General features: G+C 35.3%; 1 protein-coding gene across 3 annotated transcripts in view; it reads right to left on the bottom strand.

Annotated features, from left to right (window-relative positions):
• The window catches only part of LOC148952827 (uncharacterized), a 135,435-nt gene that overhangs the window by 73,530 nt on the left and 37,618 nt on the right, over positions 1-24,287 (bottom strand). For all 3 annotated transcript variants that reach the window (XM_089088116.1, XM_089088114.1, XM_089088115.1), the window contains exons 5-8: positions 23,452-23,567; positions 15,418-15,528; positions 5,718-6,002; positions 2,423-2,561 (exon numbers count right to left, since the gene is read on the bottom strand). In XM_089088116.1, coding sequence (XP_088944242.1) covers positions 2,423-2,561; positions 5,718-6,002; positions 15,418-15,528; positions 23,452-23,567 — 651 coding nt within the window. The remainder of the gene's footprint in view (positions 1-2,422; positions 2,562-5,717; positions 6,003-15,417; positions 15,529-23,451; positions 23,568-24,287) is intronic.

Below are 24,287 nucleotides of genomic sequence, written 5' to 3'. Positions count from 1 at the left end.
AATGGCTTAAACCACATGTGTAATTACTAAATTGACTGTTTTCACTTTGTTTATAATGAGATTTAATTGAAGTTTTCTTAATTTCACAACATACCTTCCTTTTATCAAAAATCTATTCAGAGTTTTTAGTTTCTTATCTCTTATCTTTGTAATCACCAGACGTCGGAAAGTCATTTATTGTACTATCAGCACAGGAAGCTTTATTACTTCTCAAACCTTTTCGTACTGTTTCAAACTCGTCCTTGCTAAATAAATTCGTTGAGTGGACGGATTCCTCTAACGTGTAATAATCCTCTAACTGTAAATGTAGGTCATAATACTGCCTACAGAGGCCGTATTATGGGTTTAAGAAAGTGTGAACGTCATATTTATCAAAGACCAGACACTATGCCATATTATGGGCTTAAGAAAGGGTTTATGGGTTTAAGAAAGTATGAACCTCATATTTATCAAAGAACAGACACTATGCCGTATTAAGGGCTTAAGAAAGGGTTTATCGGTTTAAGCCGTATTATGGGTTTAAGAAAGTACGAACCTCATATTTATCAAAGAACAGACACTGTACCGTATTAAGGGCTTAAGAAAGGGTTTATCGGTTTAAGCCGTATTATGGGTTTAAGAAAGTGTGAACTTCATATTTATCAAAGAGCAGACACTATGCCGTATTATGGGTTTAAGAAATGGTTTATGGGTTTAAGCCATATTATGGGTTTAAGAAAGGGTGAACCTCATATTTATCAAAGACCAGACACTATGCCGTATTATGGGCTTAAGAAAGGGTTTATGGGTTTAAGCCGTAGTATGGGTATAAGAAAGTGTGAACCTCCTATTTATCAAAGAACAGACACTACGCCCTATTAAGGGCTTAAGAAAGTGTGAACTTCATATTTATCAAAGAGCAGACCCTATGCCGTATTATGGGTCTCCAAAGCATAGCAAAGAAACAGACACTATGCAACTTAAATAATAGCAAAATTATGAAAAAAAAGAACAAGGAGATTTTAAGGGGACTGAGCCTGGAGGCCAATTTTGAAATAAAAAAGTACAATAATAGTATGCACAGTAAAATTTTCTTTGGAGTACTAGAATTCAGTGCGTTCTTGTTTGGAGCGATTCTTTAATTGCCAAACTGTTATATATTTAATTTTAAAAAAGATGCCTTGAATTGAAGCAACAATCAATAATTGTTATCTTTATGACTTTACACGGGTTCATAAGTCTTTTTGCCTTTTTCTTATTCCTTACTACGTCCGATATTTAATGGCCCGCTTATAGGTTAGGTTCATTGTATTTTTGTAAATTAAGCTTTTTTTCCCAGACGCAGTCAATACAAAATTTCCACCATTTCTACATTTCCTTTGTATTGAGTTTCAGCATTTTATTTTGGACACATTATTAGCTCTAAATAAATATATATTCCTTCAAATCAACGGATATTTCAATGTAAATTACCTGCCCCCTTCCATCTCACAGTTTGACTTGAAGGACCTCTTACAGTAAGTTAGAGACTTGGATGTTCAAATGTATTTTTCAACCCGCCCCCCCCCCCCCCAAATATCCCACTGGTTAACGGGCAAGAAAGCAAATACATCTAGCTAACGGTGAATCAATTAGTAAAAAGGAGACAGCCCTCGAGTGCTTCAGGAGGAGAGTCACACTTCACAGCATGGAACCTCTAGGAATTGCAAAACCGACATTTAGGAGAGTTAAATTAGCAACTGTTGCCGGCACTTACGGAGGAGGGTCGTGGTTCACAGCGTGGAACCTCCAGGAACTGCACCACTGACATGCAACATTGTTAAATTAGAAATTGTGGGTAGCAATTTAAGGGGAGGGGCGTGGTTCATGGCGCAGAACCTTCAGGAACTGTACCACCGACATACAACAATGTTAAATTAGAAATTGTGGCTAGCACTTTAAGGGGAGGGGCGTGGTTCACAGCGCAGAACCTCCAGAAACTGTACCACCGACATGCAACAATGTTAAATTAGAAATTGTGGCTAGCACTTTAAGGGGAGGGGCATGGTTCATAGCGTGGAACCTCCAGGAACTGCACCACCAACAATTAACAATATTAAACTGACAATTACAACCAGCAAAGTCAGGCAAAAGAATGAGTTTTCTACTCGAAATTTACCAGATTCAAGCTAGATAAAGAATGGGGGGGGGGAATAAGGGATGGAATGTAGAATCTCCCCTTTAGAAGAATTTGTCACATGAAAATCTTTTTTTGTATGGGCTGAAATCATGGTTAACGAAAACAATAATTTAGTAGTCATAGTAAAAGATTTTCAATTATAGTTTTCAATCAATAATAATTAGCTAATTATGATTGGTAAGAATTAATTAACAATCATTAGAAGCTTAAAAAAATCAAATACAAAACTTAAATAAAGAGTGAAGAAAACCTTCTTAAACTTACTTGTTTTTTCTCAGGGTGAGGTTTCTCCTCTTCCGGTTTCGAGCTCAAGCTACTTTTTTCTGATTCAGTTTCTTCAGATTCTGCTAGATGTATTTGCTTCAGTAAATCCACTAATTCAGCCGCTAGTCTAGGTTTCCATCTTAAAAAAATTGTAATTTTAGGACTCTTATATTCAGAAAAAAATATCTACCAATAGTAGGAAACCAAGTATTCTTCGTATACAAACCACAACCATTTATTTTCATAAGAATATGAAAATAATCGTAATAAATGCTAATTTCCATCACTTGATAACTTTGGATCAAGTGCTGGGTTGCCTAAGACACCTTTTACAAGTTTTTATGCTCCTTAGGTGTTTTTTGCCATTCAGTCCGATTCAAATTTCTGAATTATTATTATTTGTTATTATTATTAGTGAATAAGATTCTTCTTTGAACAATGGCCTCGCAGATATGAGTTGTACTAAGTTCAGTCGTATTAGTTGGGAGGAAAATTTACGTGTGTGAGGAAAAACATCTTTTTCAAAGATATTTTACGATGAAAATTGCGTCTAATTATTAGATCTGAATTTAGCAAAATGATTCGTCAGCAAGGCCCTGTCCAGGACGGGGGGGGGGGGGGGGGGTTCAACCCCCTCCCTAGAAATTTTTTTCCGACTCGTAAAAACGTAACAAAACTGCATACAAACAAATTTCTGATGCGTATTTTAGTTTTTTTTTGTACACCCCCCTCCAAAAAAAAACTGGATACGTCCCTGTTGGACAGGAGATCGAAATAAAAAACAATACTAATTCAAAATATGTAATACAAAAAAATCGAAAAATAGTTTGTTTTAGGAAGATTCATAACTTTTAGTCAGGTTCTATTCCAGTAATACTACTAAGACTTATCATGTAACACATCCAGCAATTGCCTGGATAACTGCAGGAGCTCCTCCTAAGCCCACTATTTTCCCGGCTTCATTATTTACTCTCTTACTTTAAACACCAAATCACAATTCAACCACTTTTGCATCTGAATTTTAACTCGATTGGAAATGTTTTCCGTGTAGAGCCTCTTTAGGGGTAAAAACAAGTGAAAGTCTGAAAGGCAAGGTTATGGTAGTCTGGGTAATTGGAGGAATGTCCCATCCCGGGTTTTACAACAGTTTCAATGTTTAGCAGCGCAACATGGGAACGCGCAATGTCATGAAAAAAATCACACCTTTAGTCAAGAATACACGAGGTTTTGTTCAAATGGCAGGCCTCAAAGGAAATGTCGAAGGAAAAGGCCTTTTAGCAATAATATATATAGGTTTAATAATATATAAATTTAATATTTAATAATAAGTTCCTGCAACAAAACGGCTAAGACAAGTGCACAAAATGCATTACAATACTTACAACCGGTTATAAATATTTTATGGGCGCACTAGTCATACCAAATTTCTCAAAGGTTATATTTATGTATACGGGAGTTTTTAGAACCTTATTCATTAAACGAAGTTTAATAATATAGTAAATAATAATAATATAATAATTTAATGCAATAAAAAGTCTTTCGCCTCTATAAAAATTTGCTTTCCCTAAAAAACTTGTCAAGACCATTCTTGGAAGAGTTGGTAGTCAGCCATAACCACACTTTTGGGGAGGTAGTTCCATTCCCTGACTACTCGGTTTGAGAAGGCCCACCTTCCAACTTCTTTACTGAAAGTGTTTTGCTTTACTTTAAAGCTGTTTCATCGCAGATTGTTTGTGTTGAAGAAGAGCATTTACTCTGGTGCAATGTTATTGTAGTACTTGTGACATAGGTTGAAAGTTTCAATAAGGTCACCTCGGAGGAATCTACAGGAGATGGGCGGAAGTGGCAGCTTTTCCAATCGTTCACAGTAGGAGAGGCCTCTTAGTTTTGGTGCATTTTTGTTTCTCTTCACTAAATCTTCTCATGTACATAAATGTCTTTTTGAAGGCGAGGTCTAATTGTCGTGTGACCATATTCAATGATAGGCCGAACAAAAGACTTGAATAGTTGAAAAAAGCTGAGGATCGTTAAGAGTGAAGTTTCTACGAACAAGTCCAACTACTTTCGAAACTTTGCTCACGATGGATTCTTAGTGGTTGGTGAATTTTAGCTCATTGTCTATTATTACTTCAAGGTCCCATTCAAAAGACATTTTGGTAATAGACTGGTGTTAAAGCTATAGACTGATTTGAAATTCTGCGGTCCAAGGCCGAGGTGGGAGCTTTTGTTTGAGTTGCTCTCCATTTCCCACGTCCTCATCCAATCGGTTATCTCGGTCAAGTCGTTCTGCAGTTCTTGGATATCATTTGGGCATTTGATAGGTCTAAAAAGCTTTATATCGTCAGCATAGAGTGCGATATCTGAGTTAACATTGTCAGGCAGGTCGTTTGCAAAAAGATTGAACAGCCCGATGATGCTGCCTTGTGGAACACCGCTAGATACTTTTGTCACAACTGTGCTAATGTGGCCATCTACTGAGTTCTGCCTGCCAGAAAATTCGTGATCCAGCCAAGAGCTTCACCCGCAATCTCAAAGTTTCTTAACTTATGTAGGAGCTTTGAATGATAAACGTTATCGAAGGCTTTACTAAGATCGATGTATATTGCGTAGACTTGTATGCCTTTGTCGTAGTTTAGTCTCCAGGTGTTTGTAACTAGAAGTGGCTGGGACTAAGCTGAATTACTCTTGGGAATCCAAACTGCCTTTTGTTGATTAACTTTTTGGTTAGAAGCTATTCTAGTAATCTGTCTGCTATGATGGACTCGGGGATTTTACAATTGATGCATGTAAGACTTATGGGCCTGTAGTTGAATGGGTTTTGTTTTTACCTTTCTTGAATATTGGGGTGATAATTGCCATTTTCCAGATACTAGGGGTCTTAAAACTTGCGCTGCAAATTCTTTAAGAATGCAAGGGTGTATGCCTCGCACAGAGAAATAGAACTTGTCATAATATTGTCATAATAATTGCCATAATGTGTCATAATGAAAATTGTCATAATATGATGATTATGATAATTATTAAACTATGACACTAATTAAGACGCTAAACATTGAACAGCACTTATTATAGCAATATTAAGACACTGAATTTTGGCAATATGATAATTATGACAACCTATTAAATTATTGCGATATTATGCCAATAATAATACACCAGATATGAGGCTAAACATTATCATACTATGATGCCCAGTCTTCTTTCTACCGCAATAATATTTGCCAAATTCTTCAAATAAGTACGGCAATAATTGTTTCTTAGAAAGCTGCAGAAATAAGAAAAAACAAATGCTTACTTTTCATTAATTTTTGGCAAATTTTTCTCTTCCAATGGCAATGTCTTCCCTTCCATTGTTGCTTCACTCATCTCTTTTGGAGCATCGTAAACGTCAAATTTCAGGGAGCACGACAGCAAATGACCAACAGTACATTCAGCGCATGTACACATTGAGACTCCACATTTCTTGCAAACTTCCAGCGCACTGTCTTGCAATAATGCATTCGGACATGCAAGCCCCCTTGGTCGGGATATTAAGTAGTCCAGAGTCTTAGGGATGTCATCTTCTTCCTCTGACGATTTTCTGGAAGAAATGAATAGAATCAACATGTAAAATTTATTTAAACCAACAGAAAGCTTACTATATTATCAATAAATATCATCCTGGCCTAAGAATATGGATAACTTAACATGATCTTAACTTAACAAGACTGGAAACTGGCGCTAGTGTCGACGAAGATAATCACTAGTGTTATTTTAACACTTTTTAAGTTAACGCTTGTTAACTTAACTTAACAAGAGTGGAAACTGGCGTTAGTGTCGACAAATATAATCACTAATGAAGTATGGCGCTTAGCGTCTCTTAGTGTATTATTAACATTACTGTATTATCAAAATTAGTGTAATTAACAAAATTAGCGTAGCAATAAGTCTCTGATCTGTGTTTCAGAAAATAATACCATTATAAAGGTTGAATCGAAAACGAAAGATAATGGCGTTAGTGTCGACAAAGATAATCACTAATGAGGTATGGCGCTTAGCGCCTCTTAGTGTATTATTAATATTACTGCATTATTAAAATTAGTGTAATTAACAAAACTAGTGTAGCAATAAGTCTCTGATCTTTGTTTCAGAAAATAACACCATTATAAAGCTTGAATCAAAAATAAAAAAAAAACTTAAAGCGGAACTTATAAAACCCTGTTTACACTCTCTATAAAGTTAAAAGAGATTTGATACATCTTTTTGTTTATGGCCAGGAACAAATTGTATGGGCAATTTATAAGAGTGGAAACTGGCAATAGTGTCGACAAACAAAAATCATCAACGTCATCTACCATTTAGCGTCTCATGACGCTTTGGCAATGTAATAATAAGGAAAAATTTTCTTAACTGGCGAAATTGGCACAGTAATAAGTGTCTGATCTCAGCTTCTAAAAATAACACAATCTAAACTTGAAAAAGTGCCAAGAACCACTAATAAGCAAAAAATACCGATAAACAGTACACGTGATGCACATTACTCTATACTTGGTCAACACTCATGCTTTGATTTGACACTGATGTATATAATTGCGTGTAAATAAATATAAACAATTGGGAATGTAAATATGAAATAATTAAATATAAATATAAAAACAATTGTGCGTAAATAAACATAAATACAACTTATAGATAAATGAATAAATAAGAGAAAACTTTTCTAAGGCGCCAAAGAACACGAAACCAATACTAAGATGCAGGTTTCTTCAAGTTTAGTCGTCAGAACAGCATACAGTGACAGGGCGCCTCAATGGATACACGTCTATCTCCCCCCCCCGTGTTATTAGCAAAACCCAACAAGGATATTGATTTGGGAGCTGGCCCTATGTTGATGGTTTAATTCTTCCTGTAATATACAGGCTTTGAGCAATTGTGAATTTAATCTAAAGTTACAGTGAAGTTATGAGAAATGACAGCCAATAGCAAGCACAGCTATCCAGAGAAGATCGTCAGAAGCCTCCTTGCTCATACCGTGTTGAAAGGAGTGGACCCAGTACGATCCGTGATGATGGACGGGACTTGTCGGCTTTTCATTGGAATAATTTATGTTAGAAAAATTAAATTGTGCAGCTGAATAATAGGACTTCATTTTCGTATACAGTCCGTAAGATCATTTATATTGATCCTTGAGCAATGGTATTGGAAGATTGTTCACCCCAGTCAAAGTCGGTCTCACCAAATTTCATCAACTTGATTTCAGACCTGGTGTGGGGTGCCAACATGCTCATCGTGTCCTTTCTTCTATTCTACTTTCTAATTCTTCTAAGGTTAAAGGCGTATATTTCTGTACACTTGATCTTTCAAAGGCTTTTGATTCTGTTGTTCATAACCAGCTTTTCTTTTCTATGGCTTTTTCTGGTGTTAATTTTTCGGTTATTTACCTTCTACGGTTTGGGTATTCTAGTTCTTACCTCCGCCTGAAATCTTCTCCAAAAACAACTATTAAAGTGCTTCGTGGTGTTAGGCAGGGAGGTGTTTTATCACCAACCCTTTTCAAAATTTGTATTTCTACTGTTCTGGAAAAGATCTCAGGCACTTATTTTTCTGGTTCTACTGATATTTCTTACATTGCCTATGCTGATGACATTCTGTTGATTAGTAGTACTAAGTCTGCTCTTTCTGCGATGGTTTCCTTAGTTTCTCAGTCTTTCCTAAATATTGGTCTATCCCTGAATCTTGACAAGTGTGAATTCTTATCTTATAATCTGTCTTCGTCTACTCATCGGGTATGTAATGAATTTTCTGTACTTTCTGTCTCTTCCTTTCGGTGGCTTGGTATTACTGTTTCTAATTCTCTAGCTCTCTTTCGTAAACAGATTGTTGCTGATTCAGTAAGATAAATTCTGTTCAGTTATTCATAAATTGTATCAAACCGTGGAAAATATAACAGAAGAGCTCTTGGGCGCTTATTCTCGACTTTTTCTGATCATTCTGTGCTTTATTTTTCGGGTGTTCATTCTGTTCTTAAGGGAGAACGGATGGAAAAATTCCCGGCTATCTCTTCCATGTTAAATATTTTAGCTTGTCTGGCGACAACAGACGCATAAAGGCATCAATTTTGGTTTCTATCTGGTCCCCTGATCTAGCAACATAATCGGAGTTTGCTATTTTTTTTTTTTTTTCTGGGCCTTCTACATTAGGCTTTTTCGTGCAAATGCCATTTAAGCTTGTCTAAAAGAACAGTACACACAAGTTTAATCAAATTAACAAGAAATTGTAGAGGATTTTGAAAGGAATAACTTGAATTTTAATTTTTTTTTTATAATTAATTCAAAACAGACATTTTCATAAGTTTATTTGTTTCTACTAAAAGTTGTTACCATCAGTTTTATATTAGAAACTCCTGAGCTGTTGCATATCTAGTTTCAATAGGCGGGCATAAATACCAGTTTTCAGGTGATAAACGGACAGGGTTTCAACTTGTCTCGGCTGGCATGATAAGTGAATGTTTCAACATATTATGCAAATGGGAATGCTCCGTCATATTAGGTTGCAGTCCAAGATTTTGAAAGAAGAGAAAGGCAATTAAAGGAGAAATTGGCCTAGTTAGTTCAAAAAACTGCTTTTTGAAATACAAGGGCGCCGGCAGAAAATTTTCCGGGGGGAGGGGGGGCAAACGCCAAAATATCAGTGGTGGTTGGGTGACAGGGAATATATTTCAGGAATTTTTTTTTTCGTGGGAATAAGTTTATTATTAAATACTTATAGAAAAGAACCCTCAAATAAAAAGAGCAACTAAATTGCCTGCAAAATGAAACAAAATACAGCAAATTTTAAACCGCAAGGATTCCTGGTAAAAAGATCAATTTGTTTAATCAATAATATATTTAATTATTATGCATTTAATTTTAAAAGGAAATCAAACTCAAACCAAAATTACAGAAAGATTGCTTTCGCATATTATACGAAAGACTTGCCTTTATAAAATTTCCTACGCCTTTAAGCTCTCTACACAAGGAGTAGAGATGTTCAAAAATCATCCTGCCAGCACAGATACCCCGTTTTGACTTTATAACGGCCATGTAAGATATACCTCTTGAATAACAGGACAATTCTTCTCCTCAAACTTAAATTCGTTATATATTCATACATAAATAAAAAAAAAAAAAAAAAAAAAAAAAAAAAAAAAAGAATAGCGAAAGAAAAACAAGATTTAAACTTACTATCCAGCTGTCAAATTGACCTTCTTTCTTTTTATTGTCCTATTCAACTAAAAAAAATTAACAAGCTCAAAAACATTTTCGTCACAAGAAAATCTTATCAAATAGTTTGTGAAAAAAAAACTGGAGAAGTAAAGAGTGACTTGGACCAATATTCACCAAATCTAAAAATTTAATTCTCGTGACAATTGCTACACCAGCATTATTAGCTTTTAATTATAATTATAAATATTTATAATTCTTTTAGTTTATGGATACCCACCAAAAACCAAAAATCTGAGGAACATGGCCTGATTTTTGAAAAAAGGGACCCCCCCCCCCAAAAAAAAGCGAGCGATCTTATTGAAAAGCTCTTCATTAGGTACATCATATCAGAGAAAATTCAATTTCTGAGAAGCTAATTGATTAAAAAATATGAATAACTATATTTTAGGCTTTCCAGTTGTAAAAGAAGTAATGCCACGCGGTGGCAGCACTGGAGTCAGCCAAGTTGATTTGCTATATTTGTAATGAAATTAGGCTACGTTTGACGATCTGTAATTACGGATCAGCTGTAATGAGGGGGGTCAGTCATTGTTTAGGTGGGGTTAGGGTAGATTCCTAGAAAGTAAATTTTAATATACAAACTGCTTACTCGTCATGAGGTTTCAGATAAATTTTTAAAGAGGTAAGGGGAGTAGGAATTAATTAAATTGTTTCGCTATGCAGCAAAAATGTTACTTTCCCATTTCTGTCAGGACAGAGGTGGATAGCAAAGTATGTAATCATCAGCCCTACCAGAAAATTCCTTTGGGGTGGCAAATACTGCAAGTAACTTTTTTTCAGCGATTTTAAATGGTGCTATTTTCTTGTTGTAGTTCTATGAAGTACTTCAACGTATTGAAACAAATGTAAGTAATGTATTTACCGATAAGAAAATCTTATTTTAGAGGTTGTGATGGCTTCAGTAATGTTGAAGATCAAAATTCTGACAGAATTTCCATCCATACAAATAGCAATACTTCTGCTCTTCCAACCGAAATTCTTTTGCAGTAATATTAACAAGGACCTTTTACCGAAATTACTATTCATCGCCAATTTTTTAAGTATATTCAAATTTTATCTAAAATTTAAATTAAAAATTTAAACGAAGGACGGTATTAATGCATGTACAATTATTGATTTACTCATTTTAAAAGCAATTGACCAGGGATTTAAGGGACAGGTACCTCAAATTATATCATGGTTAGGCTTGGGAATGATTTTGAAAACAATCAGAAGTTAAATAAAAAAGAGCTTTTAAACTGAGAGCAAGAAACATATTGGAAACAAATCCGAACACATTATTATTTGCATGAAGCGGAATGTCTCCTTCTTAGCTTCTCACTCTTAACTGTGGTGTTTGGCCTTTTCTCCAAATTTTAAAGAAAATTTGCAATTGGAAAGATAAGATTTTGCAAAGCACTAAAAATACTTTTTTTTAATAAGCAAGGTGTTGATAAGGGGGCCGTCCCGCTTATATACAAAGTTGTTTATATTTGCTTTAAGTTTTAAACTTGGTCCTTACTTTAGTTGAAAATTATTTCCTGTTTGTTTAATTACATTTCACGAAACTGTAAAGTTTATGAATACAGTACTTTTGGTAACACAGAAAAAAGATCAATATTTCAATGATCTATGTTTGGATTTTGATGAGTAATCAAACAGTTCGTGGTAATTAACTGTAAGTACGGAGCGACCCGGCTCAATAGTAACCGAAACTCTAAAAACTGAATTTTGATACCAATTGATATATCAAAAGAATTGGCTTATTATGCTGATTCCAAATATATACGTTTCATAGAGTTTAGTTTGATCCATCAAAAGCTACGAGCCTGGGAAAATATGTCTGATTTTCAAAAAAGGGGGAAAGAGCCATTCGAAATCATAGAATTTTAATGAAAATCACAACATCAAGTCCGTCAAATTTTTGAAATTTGACGATTTATTTGAAATTTGATGAAATTTGAAAATTTAAGATTTATGTATATGATTATGTATTTATGATTATGATTTATGTATTATGTATTAGATATATGATTTAAGATTTATGTAGTTTTCAGCAGAAAAAATGTAATTCCAAACGAAAACGGACTTTATTAATCAATATTGTTTGGATTTGTAAGCTAGATCAAATTTTCTAGAGTATCATATAGAATTTGACTAAGGTGACATTTAAAGTAGTATGTCATATAGTAATTCAAAATCAAAGGTTGGAATTACGGCAGACAAAAAAAGCTAATGGTCTTTTTGAGTAAAGAAGAGAGCATAAAATTTGGGTTGATTGAGTTGAATAAAGTTTAATTTACATGTCTACAAAGTGCTAACGCAAAAATTGTCTACCAGTATTATATTTGTATAAAACTTTTATTGGTAAATTTGTTTTGTTATACATTTCTTTTGCGATTTTCCTTAGCAAGAAAATTTTTGAAGCTGCTTCCCTATTCTTAAGAATACCAATGCTCAACATATGTGTTACCCTCTGTATCTAATGTTTTTCCAACTAATACCAATAACGCTTGTGTGAGCTTTGTTGATAAACATAACAAACAATTTTTGTTGAATCTCAAACAATTTTTTTTACAGTGTAGTTGTATGTAAGCGTTGCCTTTATATCAGTTGAACATCCCCCTCATCATGCCCTGAAAGTTTCAACCTAAAAGCCTAATAGCCAAGTGAACTTAGTAGCAAATTTTGACATCTTAGTTTTTACTAAATAAATTTTTTTTTTTTTTAACTGAAAGTAAGGAACGACGTTAAAAATTAAAACGAACAGGAATTATTCCGTATATGAAAGGGTCTATCCCCTCCTCAACGCCTCGCTCTTTGCGCTAAAGTTTTTAATTTAAAAAAAATAGAGTTGTGATAAAGTCAAACTTTGGCGTAAAGAGCGAGGCGTTGAGGAGGGGAAAGCCCCTTTCATATACGGAATAATTTCTGTTCGTTTTTAGTTTTAATATCGTTCCTTACTTTCAGTTCAAAAAACTTTTTTTTTTTATTTAATTTTTGAACGTTTTTGGATGAATACAGGTTTTGATTTTGGCTCACCATACATGAATAATTAAAACAAAATTTGTATATTAACTTTAATTTTATTCGGTTCAATGGCTTTTTCGAAACTTGTTTAATTTTATTTACGAACGTTTTTATTAGTAATAAATATACGTAACTTACGAATTAACTTACGTAACGAAATTCTATATTCATAGATTTTTCCCTGTCTCCCAACCACCACTGCTGTTTTGGCGTCTAGCCCCCCCCCTGGAAAATTTTCTGTCGGTGACCTTGCTAAATAAGTGTATTCTTTCCTGTCAATGTTTTATCAAACGTCCTTATGTTTTTCTTTAATTGATCTTTCTTCTTTTTTAAATTTCGAGTCTTTTTTTAGTTTCACTAAAGGCTAATGTTGAGAAGGAAACAAAATCCTACATATCCGTCCGCTTTTTATCTTTTTTGCGATTTTGTCTTTTAAAATCAGGTGAGAGCTTCAAACCCTGCAATTTAAATTTTGCAGAGTCAAGTTAAGGACCGCCTTCTAAACCCGTTTGCATTCATCAAAAGATAACCGCCCCATTTTTGCACAGTAAAATCTCTTTTGCATAGCTAATTTTCGGTTTTCATTCCGTCCAGCCTTAAGCTAAAGGATTTAAAAAAGATTAAAGTTGCATATTTCAAATTTTGCAAATTTCTTCTTTCTCTGCCGCCATGGACTAGAAATCGGTATCTAGTTAAAAAATTTTATGTTACGGATGTAACTCAAAATCTCGGTGACCTACACAAAAAGCTTTCTGCTGATACATTTTGTAATATTGGCCCTGAACACGGTCTTTTACAGTTCTTTTCTTAGTTTAATTTAATTGCTAGTGTTTGTTGAGTTCTTTTTTGTTTTCTTTTTTATTATTATGTTTATACTCCACTTGTACTACTTGTTGTCTTGTAGTTGTGGGTAATAAATGATTGATTGATTGATACAAATATGACTGCAAATGGGACCATTGAATTATTTTACAGCTTATGAACAATTGTGAATTAAAGTTATAGTGAGTTAAAGTTACAATGGGAAATCACAGTCAACAACGTGTTTTGAACAAGGTTGAATACAACAGGAGACGCTTAGCGAATCATCCATCAATACAGCAGAACGGATAATAAAGGTAAGGGGTGATAGGTTAGCTAGGGCAGCGTCTGAGGAAACAGACACTTTGACCTTTCCCCATGAAAAAGCTGCTTGATAGGGCAGGTTTTTCGTATTCCTGGAATAATGGCATGGGTCCAAGAGATGATATAACTGGTCTGTTGAGAAATATTAGAGTAAGGCTAGAAGAGGAAGAAATACAGAATGGGGGTGTGAACTATGTCTATCCAAGAGTTTAGTATTATATAAAAAAAAAGTTAAATCTAGATATGGATTGGAAGTTTATTATTATTTTAATATTACGGTGAGATTTATAAGGTTATGGACCCAGTTGAGAGCAGATTGTCTGTCAGTGGGGAAAACAACTTTTGTAAGTTTAGGGAGAGTATTGAGGCAAAGAAAAATTTCCCATTCTGCGATGTTGAGAAGGATGGAGTGGGCCGTTTTTTCTTGAAGTACCGCGAGCTATCTCAACCAGGGTAAGGAGGGAAATTGTGATGAGCTACTTCTTGACATCCTTCCATAAATTACTCCACAAACAATTGTTGGGATGGGAAATTTTGTACTGAAGGCGATGGAAGAGAGGCGCAATTGTCGCAAATAGAAGTACTTAGTCTTTGTTTTTAATATGTTTGTAGTTAGATGTATGTAGATGACCGTCTTTGTAGTTGGTTTGTAGTTAAGATGTATGTAGATGACTTTTGTAATGACCCTCAGGTTTTCCAATTATTTATTATTATTATTACTTATTGAAAACCCGTCTGTATACAAAAAGAAAAGGACGGAGGACTGCAAAGAGAGAGACGAAAAGGCGAAGGATCCCTATGATGACGTAACTAGTGTTGAAAAGGTCAGTTCCAAGCATGATTTGAAATCTTTCGGTTGTGTTTCTCCATAAGTTTAGCAACGGCTATAGCAAGATCTGCTATATGAAGCCTGTTAATGAGCTTTGAACTGCGTGTCCAAATTGGATATCTCAGTAGATATTTTGTGTACGGAAGAAAGTGGAGCGGATTTTCAATTTATCAGCAATTGTAAGAATCTTCCAGAAGGGAACAATGTAGAGGATGTGGGGGAGAGCAACAGTGATGTACAGCATTGTTAATACAAATTATATTATATGATAAATTAAATAAAAATAAAAACTAGTGAATAGTTTTTAAATAACGTTTTATTGGTAAAATAGAATCAAAATTATGTCATTGTTGAAATTACAAAATTATTTCATAAAGTCAAATAAATCAAAATAAATAAAAAAAAAAAGAAAAAAAGTTAAGACTTATTAATGGGCCTAAATTTTCCCAATATGATAGGGCCTAAATGTTCCCTGTTGTGCTAACAAGGATATTTCAACAACAATAAAAAGACTGCTGATACAAAAAGGAGATTTAAGTTAAATCATCAAAGTCAGCCTCAGTACATTTATTGAGGGGACGAAATTTTGAAACTACAATGGATAGATAGATTGCTTCTTCTCTCACTGCGTTACGATATATATATATATATATATATATATATATATATATATATATATATATATATATATATATATATATATATATATATATATATATATATATATATATATATATATATATATATATATGTATATATATACAAAAAAAAAAAAAAAAAAAAATTACCCATTGCTTTTGCCACTTGATTTAACTGCTATAGCTTTGATATTTTCTTCTGATTTCTTGTATTCTTCCAGCAACAATTTTCGGCGTAACTTGACGGCAAGCTGATTTTCACTAAAAAAAGAACAAGATTAATTTTCCTTAAATACGGGAAGAACACAAGCCAACAAAAAATCATACAAGAACAGAAAACATCAGGTGATAGAATATCTAAATTCAAGAATGTACTTTAAATCTAGACACGTATCAGTGCAAATAGCCTAAATCCTACATCAAGGAGGAGGGGGCAAAAGAATTTGTTCAGGGATGGCGGGATCTGCAATACCCAAAAAGCATAAGGCCAGAGCGTTCCGCATTTTTCTATAGAGAAAGACCAATCTCAAAAGAAGGAAAGGCATCAATATTTTGATCAACAAACCCATGTGTTATTGTGAAATTTAAATTGTGGATTATTGCCTCAAATTGTGAGTCAAAGACATTTTTCCAAACATAATGTGTTATTTTCCTTATTAGTAGACTCTAGAGTATTAATTATAGTTGCTTACCTTGGAGTTTTATTGTGTTTAATGTGTTTTTAATTGGTGATATTCAAGTTTAATTCCTAGAGATTTCAACATTTCCTGATTTCGAACTTTTATTTGTGATTATCGCCGCTGCGAAGTTGCCAATATAATTTTCTTTTGGGCGAATTAAAAAATTCAGCCACAAAGTCGGTGAATCTGCATCCTAGTGTCGATTCACTGACTAAGCAAGCAGAAGAGGGGTGGTCACCTGCCACAAGCGCCGGTGTACCTGCCGGGAGTAAAATCCCTTAAACTGCGGGGGTCAAGTGAGCAGGGATCAACGCTTCCCTTGTTGAGTAAACTTCGAAGATGCTGCGATCACCTCCAGAATCCAACCAAAAGCACCAGCAAGCCCCAAAAGAAGCAAAAGCAAACCAAGGAAAAGGACCCGTAAAATCTACCCCAGGGTGCTAGTACTCAACAAACTGAGTCACCAGAAAGAAAACGAAAAATTTCAGAGCTTCCACCATCCCCAACTGTCCCAAATTATCATATTGTATCAATTAAAAAGAAAAACGGAACACCTTTTGTAACAGATGATCATGTATTAATCAGAAAAGCAATTTTTAAAGTAGCCAGAGTTGACTTTGAGCTTAATGTCCAAAAATCAGGCCCAGTAGAACTTTATTTCCAAGATCCTGTATGAGCTGATAAAGTTATTCAAAACTCTAGTTTAATTCAGCTTACTAACTCAGGAATTGAAGCCACAAAACTCATCAGAGAAAAGAAATTCCAATACGTATTTTATGGAATTGATCTTTCTTTCAAAACACAAGAAACCAATTCTGAGCTATGAGGCTCATCAGGAACAACTCTTACCATCACAAATATCACTAGTCTGACGCCGAGTAAGTCAATCTTGGTTGCAATGAAAACTGAGCTCAAGCATGATGTATATCTATATGGGCAAAAAATCCCTTTCAAGCCCTACAAGGCCAAACCTTTATACTGCATCAAATGTCATGACTCATCCATAACTCATTCTTTCTATGACTCATCCATGACTCATCCATAATTCATCCTTTTTATGACACATCCTTAATTCATCCTTTTATGACTCATCCATAACTCATCCTTTTATGACTCATCCTTTATGACTCATGCATAACTCATCCTTTTTATGACTCATCCATAACTCTTCCTTTTTATGACTCATCCATAACTCATCCTGTTATGACTCATCCATAAATCATCCTTTTGTGACTCATCCATAACTCATCCTTTTCTGACTCATCCATAACTCATCCTTTTCTGACTCATCCATAATTCATCCTTTTATGACTCATCCATAACTCATCCTTTTTATGACTCATCCATAACTCATCCTGTTATGACTCATCCATAAATCATCCTTTTGTGACTCATCCATAACTCATCCTTTTATGACTCATCCATAACTCATCGTTTTCTGACTCATCCATAACTCATCCTTTTCTGACTCATCCATAACTCATTCTTTTATGGCTCATCCATAACTCATCTTTTTTTCAACATCCTTTTATACCACTTTGTTCCCTTTAAACCTCACCCCTTTTCCTCAATCCTATCCCCCCAGATATTTCTGTGTCTTCCTTTAAATCACTTTGGGTTACAATTTCCTCTAATTTAAAGTGGGATATCTACGTGAAAGATATTGTCCATAAAGTTAATGCGTCCATGTCTCTCCTTAAGCCCTTGAATAAATTTAACGTTCCCCCATCCCATTCTTTAAGGATCTATACTTTATTCCGCCGACATATTGAATATGCTTGTCCAGTTTGGCATCCTGGCATCTCCCGTAATGAATCAGAAAAATTGAATCTATTCAAAAAAGAGCCCTAAGAATAATTTCTAAAGAAGCTATGGTACCATATTCACTCCTTCTAAAAAAGGTCAAGCTGGAAACTCTTGAGCACAGGAGAGGAACGCTGTGCCTCCGTTCTGCAAAAAAAAAAAAAAAAAAAAAAAAAAAAAAAAAAAAAAAAAAAAAAAAAAGCAAAAATAAACCCTCGCACGGAAACATTTTCCCCAAAAGACACTCCCCATCCAGACACCGCCTGCCACGTACTGTTTCTAAACCCATCCCTATCTTGTTCCCCATCCTTTGCTTAACCTCCAGGTATGAAAAAACCTTTGTCTCCTTCATTACTGATCAAATAAACCACCAGTTTTTTTTTTTTTTTTTTTTTTTTTTTTTTTTTTTGGTACTGGCGATGCCCAGGTTTGTGTCCGTTTGGTTCTTTTGTTCCCTCCCCCTTGCTTATATGTTCTCTTTTAAACCTTTTTAATGCTATTTTATTTCACTTTTTTTAGTTTTGTTTTAGTTTTAACCTTTTTAACTTTCTTACATTTTGCCGCTTTTTTTGCCTTTCTGATATTGTTGTTTTTGGCATTGTTTAGCCAGTTTTTTAGTTGTTGTGCTATTTTTATGATTTGTTTTTTATGACTCCGAAATGCGAATTCGGCCCTTCGGGGCTTGATAGTCATCTTTGAAAAAAAATATCTTATTTCATTTATTTTACATTTATCCTGTCCTGCTTCTGAGCCATACTGCAAAAACTGTAAGACCATAGGACATAGTGCATTTCAAAAAGATCTATGCCCCACCCACCATCAACGAGCGGACATTCTGAGAATCTCGACTGAGCAACATTCCTTTCTCAATCGTCACAGCAAAAATACCTAAGACTCCAAAGCCAAGTGCTGTCCCCACCCAAATTAAGGAGGTGCAGAAAACCCCCGACATCCAAGCTTATCATTATGCAAGCTCTTCTTATGCAAACGCCCTCACGGGTAAAAATAATAGCGCAGATGTTCCGGGAATAACCTGGAATAACTGTTCCGGGTTAGCCAAAGGTAAGACCTGGCGAAATCAAAACACAGTTCCAACACTTGAAGCAACTGATCAAATGAATAGTTCCGAATTCCAAAAGCTGGGCACATTTTTGACTCTAAATCACCTCATCTCGAGATCTGGACAATCAGAGCAAGTCAAAGCTGTTCTAACAAAGAAAGCAATTACCACACTTTTAGGCCAAGAAGTTTGGAGACAAGCTAACACTGAATTTGAGAAATTTAGGAATGAAGTGGCCTTTCCTCCTGGTTCTCAAGAAGTGGTATAACAAATCCAGACAGGACAAAGAACCAAGGCCTTCTCAAGTCATCATTCCTCTGGTCTTAAGGAAGAGACATCCAAAAAGACAAATATACTACAGAGGGACATTGCTCCCTCAGTGACAAGTAATGATAACTCAGAATTCATGTCTTCAGAAGAAAACATAAAGGATATATTTACAAGCCATGAATAGTTTCAAGATTTTGCAATGGAACATCGTATCTCTAAATAGTTTAAAACTAAATGAACTAATCGAATATATTATTAGCCATAATATTCATCTTGTTTGCCTCCAGGAAACAAATTTACACAGTCTTAGGCAATTAGTTATACCTGGATTCCATCTTTATTGAAAGGATAGATCAACCGGAAGGAAAGGAGGGGGAGTGGCAATCCTCATAAAAAAGGATATATCGCATTCGGCAAGCCCCAAGAGAGTACTGGAATGAGATTGATGTGGTCAGCGTGAATTTAAATCTCCAAGATAGACATCCCTTAAAAGTCTCATCCTTTTACAATCCCAATGGCAGCAATGACATTAAAACCGTGCTTGAAGAATAAACAAGTGATAAAAACACTGTCATTTCAGGTGACTAATGCTCATAGCCCTATACAATTTCACAGTTCTAACTCCGCATGGCCTCCCCACCTACTACAATGTCAGGAATAATACCTCATCAACGATTGATTTACAGATTGGTCCAACATAACTTGAGTCTGAAATCCAGATCTCTTGTCCCAGGTCTTCAGACCGACCATACTATAACCCTTATCGAAATTCATGCAGCAAAATACACTCCTGTTCTACCAACAATGAGATTCAATCTAAAGACAGCAAACTGGACCCTCTTCCAACAATATTAGATAGCACTGATTACTCTACTATCAGCCTAGAGGAAGATATCGAATTTAAAGCAAAAAACTAAGTGACACTCTCTTAACAGCAGCAGAAAAATCAATCAAGAAATTCTCTGACCAAATGCCTATTTCTTCGTTAAAGAAGTCTAACAAAATCTTGTGGAGTCAAGACTGCAGAAGTGCAGTTCTAAGTAAAAAGAAAGCAAGAAACATTTTCCAGTGGCATCCAAGCCAAGAAACTTTCATTGCTCTTAGGAAGGCCGAAGCTTTAGTGAAGAAAACAGTTTTGAAGGCCAAGCGCTCAGCATGGAATGACTTTTCATCCGAAATTGACCATAATGTTCCTTCAAGAAAAAATTCATTCGTTCATAAATCGAATGGCTGGCAATAATAAAACTTACAATTCAAGATCCTCTGTCTTACAACAACAGAAATCACTTTAAAGACCGACAAAGACATTACTAGAGCCTTTGCTATCCATTTCAACAGAGGTCCCCTCAGTGCATAGCGGAAGGCCTAGAGTGTGCAAGTCACATGAGAAGATAAATTTCAAGAAAGAACTTGTATGTATGTTTACCAAATCCAAGTTAGAGGAGGCTATAAGGTCGTCCAATCCCTCTTCAGCGTTAGGAGAAAACGAAATAAGCATCCAATGGATCATACATGCAGGAGAAATTTTTCATGATGCCTTACTTCATGTATATAACTACGCATGGAAACTACAAAATATTCCCAAGGATATGGAAACAGGCCATTATAATCCTAATTAGAAAACAAAGCAAACCTCTAGATTTAATCAATTCCTACAGGCCTATCTCACTACTACCAGTGCTTGGAATTTTTTTTGAAAAGATGCTACATAGGAGATTAGAATGGTTTGTGGAAATTAATAGAATTCTACCTAATTCCCAGGCTGGCTTTCGTAAGGGGCGTAATACTGTAGACATTATAATCCAGCTTGAAGCAGCTGCAAGAAATGCCATAAATAGCAGTGAGATCATGATAGCAGTCTCAGTTGACTTTGAATCAGCTTTTGACCACGTTTGCAAGTATCTCATTTGTCAAATTCTAAAAGGGATGGATCTCCCGGATGGAGTTATTAAGTTCCTCTTCAATTATCTATCTGATAGAAGCTACAAAGTCCGGGTGCAAAATGGGATATCCAGTATTTCAGCACTACATGTTGGACTCCCTTAGGGGTCCATACTCAGCCCTCTTCTTTTCTTATTAGTTTTAAGTGAGCTTCAGTTCAGCAGTGATCCAATATCCAAGCTCGAGTTTGCAGATGACTTAGTTCTTTGGTCAGCAGGTAGAGATGTAAATATTATTGCCAATAGTATTAACTTAGCATTATATGAGTTAGCAACTTTTTCTGCTTTATTTTCCCTACCTATCTCCAAGTCTAAGACAAATACAATCATATTCCACAACAAAAAGTCCGTCATACCACCAAAATTATTAGTTAATAATGTGGAACTATAGAATATGCTGTAGCCCCTAAATTTCTAGGAGTATACCAGGATCCAAGACTGACTTGGCAAAATAAAATCAACTCTGTAAAAAATTCATGTATGCAAAGGTTACTCATCCTAAAAGTGCCTGGCAGGGTCAAAGTGGGATAATTCCCAAAAAATACTCTGATTTTTACAAGAGGTTTATTCGTTCAAAGATTGAGTATGCCATTGAAGCATATGGAGAATGTAGTAAGACTAATCTTGCCAAATTAGAAACAATCCAAAATATGGCTAGCAAAATTGCCCTAGGGCTTCATGCTCAGTGGCCGTCTAACAAAGTGAAATACTTAACCGGCCTGACCTCTATTTCAAAAACACGGAATACGCTGATCATCAAACATTATAGCAAGATACTAGCTATAGGTCATGAGCATGATATTTCTAAGCTCACTTTTGCCAAAGATGGTATCTCCCATAGTTTGACATCTATAATGTCATGGAAAACATTTACCGAGCTTGTCCCATCTTGGAAACTTGACTCACCCTGTTTCAGTCATTTTCTTGTCCCCCCAGGATGGGAAATGTCACCTCGAAGTGTTTCACTAGAGTTGAAGCCCTTGCAAAAAACAAATTACCTGCCAATCCAAATACAGATACTTTTTCATGAGTAAATGACCCCTTTCTTTCCAGATTCTCTCCAAATTTACACTGATGGCTCGGTTAAAGAAAGCAAATGCGGCTCTGCATCTGGTATCCCAAGTTATGCACTGAATATAAAAACCAGACTTCCAGACAATACTTACATCCTCACTGCAGAGCTATCGGTAATAAAAGAGGCTTTAAAGGTCATCAATATTGACCCACCGGCTTGCAAAAGAGTAGTATTGCTCTCAGGCTCCAAAGGCGCCCTTCAGCTCATTGATAATATCCATTGAAGTGCTAAGGATATAGACCAGAGGACAATCAGAGATCAATTAATCAGTCTCCAAAATAACCTTATTGAAGTCAAGTCCCAGCATATCCCCAGCCACCAGGGCATCAAATATAATCCGATAGCAGACCAGCTAGCTAGTAGCTTCTTGAATAATCCAATTAATCCCAATTTGAAGGCCCAGACCTTCAGAGACACACTCAGAAGAAGAGTTCCTTCAAAAAACAAAAATGCCCATTCCATCCTTATTTCCATCAAAGGCAGATAACATTCTTTATTATAGAATCAAAACAAACTCTTTGATCCTCAGGAAAGAGGAGTTTATTTGGCATAAACGAGCCGATCCATATTGCAGATTTTGCAACTCATTTCCAGAATCCTTGAACCACCTGATCTTTGAATGTCAATGCATCCAGCAAGAAGTAATCAACATTAGGAGAATCTTCAGTAAGGCAAAGCTCCAGCCTGACATAACGTGTTGCTGCTCTCAAACCTACCAGCTAACACTGAAAGACATCTATACAAAAGTATTTTCGATTTCTTAAGACATAATAGTATCTGCGAGTAGTTCACATAGATGGTAGCAAGACTTATTCCTGACCCATCATCCCCTGCAGATTTAAAATCGTCGTGAAGCCAAAAGGAGACCGAAGTGGACTCCAGAAGGCTTGACATTCCAAGAAGAAGATCACAAACTTTGGTTCGAGGGGGGGAGGGCATTAGAAACTTTAAAAGGACATCAGTACCTCAATGTTCATATTTTTGAACAGTTAAATGCACTTTCAGTAAAACGTTTCTAAGAAGAGGGGTCCTTTGCATTGGAAAAAACTATTTTCAAATATTTAAAAGGCTTCTCTTCTACGAGATAGTAGATCTGCTAAAGATATTATTTTTTAGATGTCATTCATAGGGGTCTCTCTTTTTTTTTAGAAATTAGACCTTAGGACTTAGCTTAAATGATAATGGACAAAACTAGTACGGAAAGCACCATACTAAAATATTACGATAAGAAATTTACCAAAATTCTATTTTTTCTATGGTCATTCTATTTTTTATTCTGTCAAAAAAAAATCCTCACAAATAACCCAGAAACAAACAACTAAAACTGATCCACAATTTGATAAGGTGTTTACTTACTGATAAATCCTCAAATTGTCTTCCGTTTTTTTCCATTTCTCTGACACATCTAACATAATATTATTCAGCTTATAAAGCTCATGGGAGAATTCTGTTCGATTTTCTTGCTTGCAAATCTGAAATTATTCAAGAGGATATCAATCAGTCAATAGCGGGGGTGGGAGATCTACTGATTGCCAAAACTAACACTACTACTACTACTGCTAACATCACACTGCAGCGCCAAGCCGCCTGAGGCCTTGATGTCCTACAAGTTCTAATAATAGGACTTGCAGGGGTGTCTACACTTTAGCTTAATGAGATGTGTAGTTATTTATACGGTTCCATAGTGTATTGTCATGACAACCATCTATTTGGCTTCAAACATTTCGATATAAGGTTAGGATGAATATAAGTATAATGCATTAGGCATAGAGAACTAGAATTTACAGTTTGGTTTTAACGAAAACTATAATGTAGTAATAATTGGTTCTTTAATTGTTTACTCCAGTTTTTAGTGCGAATTTCAAGTTTTCCTTATTAATGAAGGAATAGTAGTAGTACTTGGGGCTTCAACCCTTTCTCGCTGAATAAAAGACTTCAAAATATCTGTGTGGTATTTTTTAATATTTGAAATTTGTTTATAGTTACAGTTCCAAAAGTGTTAGAAAAAGTAGACTTGATTTCTTAAATTCACACTTATGATCAACGAAAGAGCATTTGCTTAGCTAAATATCAGGTTTGTTGTTTTTTTATGGAGATAAGATGATAGTAGTATTGAGCCTACCAGTGGCGTAAGTTCTTCAAAATTCTGGGGAGGGGGGGGGCAATTTGGAGCCAATTTCCCCAAATCAAGT

Source organism: Artemia sp. Qi Xiang Cuo, chromosome 4, assembly GCF_049724085.1.
Source record: "Artemia sp. Qi Xiang Cuo chromosome 4, ASM4972408v1, whole genome shotgun sequence".
In the NCBI taxonomy this organism is placed as follows: Eukaryota; Metazoa; Arthropoda; class Branchiopoda; order Anostraca; family Artemiidae; genus Artemia; species Artemia sp. Qi Xiang Cuo.
Note: the sequence above shows the minus strand (reverse complement) of the source record. Positions and strands in the feature narration are given on the sequence as shown.